This window comes from Halichoeres trimaculatus, unplaced genomic scaffold (genome assembly GCF_033239565.1).
Source record: "Halichoeres trimaculatus isolate MK-OKI-2021-1 unplaced genomic scaffold, fHalTri1.1 fHalTri1_scaffold_2, whole genome shotgun sequence".
In the NCBI taxonomy this organism is placed as follows: domain Eukaryota; kingdom Metazoa; phylum Chordata; class Actinopteri; order Labriformes; family Labridae; genus Halichoeres; species Halichoeres trimaculatus.
The window spans coordinates 33562181-33572281 of NW_027437180.1; the positions used below are offsets into that span (position 1 = coordinate 33562181).

Genomic DNA, 10101 nt, shown 5'->3' on the forward strand with positions numbered 1-10101 from the left:
CAACAACTGGAACCGGGCTGGATTTTAAAGTGCACACTTGTTCGCTGTACTTAATGTTTAACTACCCTCTACTAGTGTGCATTTTATAATCTAGTCCAGTTCCAGGTGTTGACCAGTAGTTACAGGTAAAGTGCTGGGTTGTTGCAGTGGAACTGTTGAAGCTACTGACATCTGTGTTTCTATGATGAATAATGCTTGGACACTTTATCCACACAGATACTCCGGTCAGAGAGTAAAGGCAGATACACAGTTCACAGTTCAGTCTTTTATGTATCCTTTAAGAAACAGCATTACAGCAACGGCCGGATGCATGGAGAATGAATGAACGAAGAGGATGACTAATGTGTGTGACATCAACGTCCAACAGCCACTTATCAGTAGTGCATCTCAACAGGGTTGGCAGTGTATGGTATCTGAAACAATAAATAACAGAAGGTGAATCAAAGACAGTGTCTACCAGACGTTAATGATGCGCCCACTAGCTATTTAGCATTAGCAGTGCAACGTAAGGGAAATACGAGCCAAAATTCCTGCCACATAAACAAACTAAATGTTTATTCCCCTCTCAACACTCCTTAAAGATAACTTGTAAGCTATTAAAGTACTTACTTCCTCAAGAATGCATCACTGATAACTTATAAGATGTTTTGAAGATGCTTTTAAACAATCGCGGAATCCCCGTTCGGGATATACAACTTTTAGGACCCCAGGCTGCCCGTATAAAGGCATGAACGCAAATACGCAAAATCCTAAGGACCCCGGTCTGCCCTCCAAGTTGCCTGAATAAAATTATATACAAAATGCTTACAACACATCAACGAAGAACAAAGGCAATTTATAACAGAAAATACTGGATAGTTAGCCAGTAAGCAAAGACAAGTGTGATTTTAATGGATCAGTAACTTAAAAGGAGAATTACAATGTGGGGTCTCTGTGTGTATAAAAAAATAAAGATATTTTATACGTCTGAATATCATTATTATGTGAAACCCATACTCATCAATACATTACAGCTTTTAACTTTATCATTGGTCTACATAATCTTTATCCATGCTGATTCTTAAGAGGAAGTGATACATCAAGGTTTGCATAGTTAGAGCATATGTCCAGGAAAATTACACTGTTTTGATAAGTTCATGGTAAGACACGGGAAACTACACTGTAAGACTCCGGGACTTACACTGTAAGACGCGAGCATAACTACCCGATAGGTACCGCAAAGTGTCATGGTACATGTGTGAGAGTTACCCCTACAGTTGACGAAACTACACTGTAAGAGACGGGAAACTACACTGTAAGACGAGAGCGTAACTACCCGATAGGTACCGCAAAATGTCAAGGTACATGTGTGAGAGTTACCCCTACAGTTGAGGAAACTACACTGTAAGAGACGGGAAACTACACTGTAAGACGCGGGCTGTAATCTAAAGTGCTACCGAGAAAAGAAAATGCAAAATACTATTGAAACATGTGCAAGCAAATCCCACATACTCATTTTAACTTCAAGAATTTTTTTTCTTTGCATGTCCTGTCTGAAGAAATAGCTTTCTGTGTAAAAAAAATGAATACTCCATGCTAAGTTTTGTTTTCATATTAGTTCTTTTAAAACAATAGGTACTTGGTAACATGTCATGAGAAAAAGTTAAAGCACCTGCCTGAAGTAAAGCAGTTTATTTATTCATCTCTTATTAGCAACTCTATAAAACCAGGAGTACAGAGTGTTAAGTAAATGACTTCTTGTTGTTCTCACTGTGTACACATGATGTTTGCAGAGGTCAGGACTTCTCTGAAAACAGTGGATGGTAAATGCAAAGTCACAAAGATGACACAAAGCAATGTTTTTTTAGGCCAAATGTTCCTGACACAGCTTAAAAAAACAATGCTGGAGCGGATCTCTGCCTGCATTCACCAACACAACATCTGCTGACCAACACATCCCAGCTTCTAAAAAGTTCACTATGTTTCTGGCTACATGTGCCATCGCTCTCTTCTGCTTGATTTCTGTGAGCCGCTCAGCTCCTCTGGGCTGTGATGACTTAGTACAGCTAGTGGAGGACCCACATTTAGAGGGTAGCTGGACTTTGGTGTCAGTCACTATGATGAACGACAAATGGAAGTCTAGATTGGTTCAAAGGGAGTCACAGTCTCAGGATAAAGTTTTTCAGCACCAGCAATTCAGCCAACATCCCAATGGAGCATGTGCTTGGTTGTTTTAATGACACTTGTGAATATCTTCTGTTGGTTATTAAACTCAATGGCAGCAGCTTTTCCTCCAATTCAACTAACACTACAGCGACTGTGCTCCACACCTCATATCCAGACTGTCTGTCACTGCAGTTTTTTGTCTCAGGGGAGCTTGCATCCCTGCATTTGTACAACGAGAGGAGGGAGCTGGAGCAGAAGGAGTTGGAGGAGTTCAAAGCCCAGGCGGAGTGTCTGAAACTGTCCCCACCTGTTCTAATGGACTCTACTAAGCTGTGTCCAGTGGAGCCAGCCAGCACAGCTGAGGAGGAGTTGAGGGCCAAAGTTTTAAAGAGACTTGATTTATGATTTGTTAAAATATCTCAATGAAAATAAATCAATTTTCAAAATGTTTGATTTTTTAAAAAGTTCTTTAAAGCCTGTTTTTATTGTTTATATTTGCATTGAAACAAGGAATGATGCAGTATTTTGGAGACTTATTCTGCACAGATTGTGAAATTTAGTAAATAACACTCAAGGGACTGTGAGCCTGTGCCTGATTTTGACCCACCCTTTATTCCAAGTTGCTACTTCTTAGCTCCCCCATTGGGTCAAGTAGAACCAGACTGATTAACGGCACGTCAAAGTTTCTATCACGACACCATGTGGTTGACAAAGTTAAGTCGTGAGAAGAGACATCTGTGTTTTTCTCTGCTAAAAATGAATTCTGTGATTAACTTTGTAGTGATGGTGGACACAGGAGCCTAACGGTCAGACAGAAAAAGGACAGAAGAGCAGAGGAAAGCTAATCAGGAGAGCATGAAACGATACAAATAATGACTTTTCAGTGGTTATTATAAGCTGAAGTAATAGTTTTATTTATAATTAAGTGACCATAAGTTTTAATTTTGAGAATCAAATGTTTGTTTTACAATACTACTACTACTACTACTACTACTACTACAAAAAAATAATAATAATAATAATGATAATAATAATAATAATAATAATAATAATAATAATAATAATAATAATAATAATAATAATTATTATTATTATTATTATTATTATTATTATTATTATTATTATTATTATTATTATTATTATTATTATTTTAAAGCTACCATGTCTTCTGAATCTTTAAGCCATGTTTTTTATAATCATGTGCAGCTTTTTACATGAAAGATAAATAATCAATGCCATATTTAGTTGTCACTTAATTCTGTCTAAAACAAGAATCATCTTCCGTTTTGGTGCTATTTTCTTCAGGATAAATAAAGTGGATCTGATTTAATCCACAATAAAGCATTTAAGTTGATTGAGAACAGCTACTTCATATGCGTATTCACACATATGCCTATACATATATTTTTCTATTTTGGTTTGTCATAATGACTATAAAATGAATATCTGATATGCAACCGAATGAATCTATTTGAGGAATTTAACTCTAGAGGCTGTCATAAAAAGAAAAAAGAAAAAAAGAAAAAGAAAAAAATAGAAAAATAAAATAAAAAATTTAAAAGAGTTTATCAAAGGAAATAAATATAATAAATAAAAGTTAAAAAAAAAAAAAAAGTAAAAAAAAAAAAAAAAAAAAAAAAAAAGAAGACAAGTAAAAAGAGTTAGTCAAAGGACTTTATGTTGCTCCCACAGTGTGCACATAATGTTTGTAGAGGTCAGGACTTCTCTGTAAACAGTAGATGATCACACAATGAACCCAAAGCAATGTTTTATTTGGCAGTCAGTCCTGAAGCTGAAAACAGGACTCTGCTCTCTGGAACTTTCTCTATTGTATAACCAAATGTTCCTTACTTGACTTTAAAAAGCAGCTGGACCTGATCTCTGCCTGCATTCACCAGCACATCTACTGACCAACATATCCCAGCTTCTAAAAAGTTCACCATGTTTCTGGCTACATGTGCCGTAGCGCTCTTCTGCTTGATTTCTGCGAGCTGTTCAGCTCCTCTGGGCTGTGAAGACCTGCTGCGACCGTTGGACCATGTGGACCTTCATTCAGAGGACGGATGGGCTTTGGTGTTGGGCAGTCTGACGAACGCTTCATATGTGAAGAGGTTCAAAAGTAGAGACAGTGCCAGGCTTAAGTTTACCAACACCAGCAATCCAGATGACATTCTGCTGGAGCGCATGTTTGGATTTAACGGCACTTGTGAATATATTCCCTCCAACATCACACTTGAAGGGGGCAGCTTTAACTCCCATTCATCTAACCTCACTGTAACCTTCCTCCATACTTCATGTCACGACTGCCTGCTAATGCGCTTTGTGGACTCAGGGAAACTCAGGAGTCTCTACCTTTTCAGCAAGAGGAGGGAGCTGGAGCAGGAGGTGGCAGAGGAGTTCAAAGCTCAGGCAGAGTGTGCCAATAGTCTTGCACCTGAGATGATGGATCCAACAAAGGAGCTGTGTCCAGCAAAGACCTCTGAGCAGCCAGAGCAAACCGAGGAACACAAGGACTGAGAGACAAGTATATTATCAAGAGTTGTGTTAAAACTGTGAATGAATCATCAGTGAGTGCTTTGAGAAAGATTCATGGAGCGCAGTGTAATAAAATTCTTTTTAAGAATAATCATTGTAGTGTTGTGTTTTCCTGTTTTGACTTAGTGTCTGCATTTCTGTGTCACGATCTTCAAAAAAATAATCAAATTAAATAAATTCTTTTAACTGTGGGTTGACACAACACAAAGGAGCAAAGTTCACATCACCTGAATTTCTGGAAAAAAAAAAAAAAAAAAAAAAGATTTCCCAAAACAAATGCATAGGACTTGTTTAATAGTGGATGGTCAGTTACTTTTGTCCAACAGTGATAAACACAAGCATCAAGAGGATTATTAGAAATGGCTGAATTCCAAATGACTGTGACGGTTGCTCACACAGTCATTAATTTAGGTCTAACTGAAAAACTCTGATCTGTTGTGGATCTCCTGAAGACAACAAGCTACTTAACTGCACATTTGTAATGTCTATAAATAATACAAGTTTTCCACTTAGTCAAGACTTCACTTACATTATTAATACACAAAATAAATGACACAAATAAATAGGTTGTATTACAGGGGTCCCTAAAACTAAGCCTTGGGGAACCTCGCTTTCTAACATCTACCTACAGATATGATTTTACCTGGTTTATTTTTTGTCTTTGTGCGTGTTTTGACAGCATAATAAAATAAGATAACAGAAAAATATCCTCATGCTATTTTTATGTTTCTCTTTATCATGAATGATGAGTTTAAGTAAATTTAGAACAACCACCTTTGTGGTAATCATCTATTAACAGGTTTTCCCTCACTGTGTTGGATACTGGATACTGATTGGTCAAAATAAATTGCTACAGCAATGCATTAATAATGCAAATATTTAATACCTCTGAACCAACCAGATCACTCACATCAAATCAAATGAATCCAAGGAAAAGAGTTCAAAACAGCAACAACATTCAGAACTTCCTCTTTTTGTTGATGATGTGGCAAAAACGTAACAATCTGAGGAAAATGTCTGAATACTCAACAGCAGACATACAGAAACAAGCAATGGATACTAAAAGTGTCATACACACAGAGTTTAGTTAAGGTGAAGAAAACAATCTATGCAGGATTATTTTCAGAGAAATGCCATTTTTTCAAATCCTAAAATAAATTTTAATGTTCAATTTTGTGCAACTTAAAGGAGTTCATCAGGCACGTGTTGATGTTTCAACATGAATGACAATGTTCAGTTTAATGTTGAAACCTGAGTCTTTTTTTTTTCTTTATAAGTTTAACAACAAATTCCTTTTTACATCAACAATTACACCAAGTCCTACTTCTTATTTTTACCCCTATCACTGTGCCCTTTCCTCTTCGAGAGTTCAAAGTTGAAAACTGGGAAACCCTTAAAAACCCGGTCTTACATCATCAACAGTATTTACGTAAACACAAAAATCTGCTTCTCAGAAGGGGTCTCACTCTGTACAGATTTTATGTTACATAATACCTCAATCACTGCACATTATCCCAGACTCGTTAGTAGTGTGTTTTTCATACATCAATCCTATATGGCAGTCAGTTTGTAATAATGTGTTTGGAATTGCATCATTTTCCTAAATCCAGAGAAGGACAGCACTGCACAAAACTGAAATCTTATCAAGTGTTTTTGTCTTATTTAAAGTAATGGGTCAGTCCAGAAAAATGTCTGGTTCTAAATTATTTTAAGACAAAATTGAGGTGAGAAAATGAGAAATTTGCTAGAAAATTTTTTTAAAACTAGAATATTGTCCCAATACAGGTAACTTTTCCCTTGTTAAATTAGCAGATTTTTTTTTTACTTGTTACAACCAATTCAGATCCCATTTTTGTTTTTAAACGACTTGAAATAAGACATTTTTCTGGACTGGTCAGGTGAATGTGGCTCTTATGAAGTCTAAAAATACTTTTTTTTTTTTTTTTTTTTTTTTTTACTAAAAATAAGACAAAAAACACTTGATAAGATTTCAGTTTTTCCAATTAGAAAAATCTGTGGAGTCTACAAAAAGTGCAGACGTAACCATCTACAGTGAAATGCATGTTACTTAGAAAAAATAAATAAATAAAATAGAAGACAATATATACATTTTCAAAACCTTGATGAACTAATTAACGCACAGCTGCAAGAGCTGGGGAATTTATCTCACTGCAAACATTTTTCTTCTCCAGAAATATATGCAAATAGAGGAAAAAATAGAGTTTATCAACTACAAACTTCCCTCCATTGCACAACAACAGTATTTACTTTTAGGACACTGATCATGAACCTGCACTATGTTGCAATCCTGGACTTTTTGAACCAGCTTGAACTATAAAACAGACAATAGCTACTGATACAGACAACAGAGCACAGATTTAAAACGCAATAGTAAGCTGTAAGAGCAGTATCTGTATAATATGAACATGCTAACTGTATTTACTGTCTTTCTCTTCTTGGTATCCACGAGCCGCTCTTCTCCTCCTGACTGTCAGCCATTGGTCCAGTCTTTGGAGCAGCTGGAGCCTCATCATTTGGACGGCACGTGGGCTCTAGTTGCTGGAAGTCTCAGCCACTTACCTTCTATGAAGGCTTTGCGACTCCGGGACAGCATCACTATCCACTTCTCCAACTCCAGTGAGACCTCCACCTACTCTTACACCCAAATCAACCGCTTTGGTGATGAGTGTCAGCCGCTGCTCTACAACATCTCTGTAGTCGAGGTCAGCCGCTTCATCTTTGACGTGCAAAATCGCTTCAACCTCACTGGATCTTTCCTCCACACTTCCTGTCCGGACTGTGTTGTGATGCAGTGGATTGTAAGGTCAAGGAGGAGAGAGTCTCTGGACCTGTACCTGCTGAGTAGAAGGAGGCAGGTGGAGCAGCAGGAGATGGAGGAGTTCAGAGCCCAGCTGGAGTGTCTACAGCTGCCTCCACCTGTTGTGATGGATCCTGCCAAGGAGCTTTGTCCGGTACCAGCTGAGACCCGACCGACCTTACCGGCAGACGCAGCAGCTCAGAATGAAGATGCAGAGAAATTAAAGGCATGAAGGACTTCTAGGGATGGTTTCTTTGACTCTTATCCATCACTCTTATACTGTGCTACTCTGTGATCAACGTAATCAACGTATCTAACCATGATTACCTCCCTTTGTCCAGTTGAGTGTGATAGCTGGCAGGTCGGGGCTGATTGAACCCTCTATTGTAAGCTAAAAGAAATGAAAGGAAGACAGAAGTGGATCAGATCACAGCCATACAAAGGAAGAACTAGCAGCAGCTATCATCCATCATTTGCCTCGGACACAGGATTCATCACACGTTCATATCGTATCAACAGCAGTTCTCAGGTTTCAGTTTCCATCTATTGCAGTGAAAATTGTTGAATAAGTCTGCAGTGAATTGCAGTCACTGATCAAAAATTCAAATGTGAAAAAATAAAGTATTTGTAAACAAGTGGAGCTGGATTTTATCACATTAGCAAATTAATGATACATTTTATTAATAGAGCGCTTGTCTAGATTCTCAAAGACACTTTACACAGGTTAATTATTAAAAAAAAGTATATAAAAAACAACACAGAATAACAAAACAGGAATTTAAAAGAAGCAAGACAAGAAAAAAGAAAAAAAACCAACAAAGTACATTAATCTTTGGACTAAGTAAATGCTCAAATGTAAACACAACAAATACAAAAAAAGTAACACAAAATAAAGTTTGAACATTTCTTATTTAAAAGCACTGTGGACTTAAAGTTCCACCTTTATGTATTTGCCTCTTTATAATCCATGATTTTAAAATAAGATTATCAGCAGTAATCATCTGCTATTTCTAAGTACTGCACAACTATTTAGAGCATGCATGCAAGTAGCATTTCAAAATAAATTCTAAAAGAAACAGGGAGTCAGTGAATGGCAAACAAAACAGGCGTTACATGTTCGAAACAGCAAGTATTTGTTAAAAAGCATGCAGCAGCTTGAACCACCTTATCCCACAACAACACTACAGATTCCCGCCAGAGGTGTCACTGTTGTCAATGCCAAACAGATAGTCCTGTCAGCGCCTTTATGGACATTCCGCTGCTAGGCGCTACCCAAGTAGCTACCTGTTGCAGCAGCTCTCTCGTCTTTGTCCGTTTCTTGTAATTTTTTTGTCTCTTTTTCGTAATCTTTGTATTTAGAGTGGATCATCACTTTGTATGGTTCATTGTCGGTCACGGACACCAAACTTTTTGTGGCTTCGGCGATATTTTTTACTACTTTTCTCCTGTGTTTGTCTGGAGATCCTGGAGGACGACGTGCTGGTTCTCGGATGTGAGCTGGGAGGTGACAACGTGGACCTGTCCTTCCATCCATCGTTGTTGGGAACGTGGGATCTAGCCCCGGGGGATGGACGAGCTAGCTGTGCTAACCCAGCGGCATCGTGCTGTTCACGGACGTGGCTGACGGTGCTGACATCGGACGCCGGCGCCACATTGGAGGAGCTTCGCCTGCTGTGAGCAGACAGGATCCAGGAGACAGAGACTGAACAGACTTCTGGGGAGGCTCAGTCCTGGACCCTGTGGAGGTGGAGACTGGCTGGGCTGGAGAGTGGTGGACGAGTGGTGGACGGGAAGTCGTCATCTAATTTCTTATGGACCTTTTTGCACTTTCTATACTCTTTCTTACTTTTGTTTTCTTCAATGCTGCGGTGACTCCTGAATTTCCCCTCGGGGATAATTAAAGTATTTCCTATTCTATTCTATTCTATTCTATTCTATTCTATTCTATTCTATTCTATTCTATGCTAACTTAACCTTGACCTAACTACCCACAAAATGCATGTAGCCAATGCTACCTAACCTGACGAACAGTTTCATATATCCAACATGGAAATATTTGACTGGTCCATCTGGGTAGCAGCTCTTTGGATTTGTTTTCAGCGGAGGGACCTTCGAAAAAATCAGCAGCTAGTGAATGGACGACCATTCTGATTGACACACTCACCACAGACCAATCCTCATCAAGCCACGGTATGATGTACCTTATGCGCGCCGCTGCTCGAAAACAATAGACAAACAACTGGAGGAACACGAGAAACAGCTGTGATAATGGTGTTAGACGACTGCTGCTGTTTTTGTAAAATTAACTTAAGAATCAAAGGAACGCTGACAAGTACGAAAGTCTGCTGACATCATGTCTGCTCGTCACTTCCGCAGCTCCCGCCTCTTGTCCCTGATTGGGCTGTTAAGAATTTAGCCGAGCTAATTTGTTGGTCAATAAAGCCTGGCAAGATGGATCTGCAGGATTTCAGAAACTGAATCAGGCAGGTCCATCTGCTCTGCAAGGTTAAATGCTCCCACTACTTGTGTATGATGTTATGATAATGATGTGAAGCAAGAGCCACCTTTTCTTATATAATTGGACACTTCAGGTGCCATCTCAT

The 10101-nt window shown here is 38.4% G+C and overlaps 1 protein-coding gene across 1 annotated transcript; it reads left to right on the plus strand.

Annotated features, from left to right (window-relative positions):
- Window positions 1–7106: 7106 nt before the first annotated feature.
- LOC141800423 (uncharacterized) lies at window positions 7107–7730 on the plus strand. The gene has a single exon (XM_074682947.1). It carries the CDS (start codon window positions 7107–7109, stop codon window positions 7728–7730), a length of 624 nt encoding a protein of 207 aa, XP_074539048.1.
- Window positions 7731–10101: the final 2371 nt, after the last annotated feature.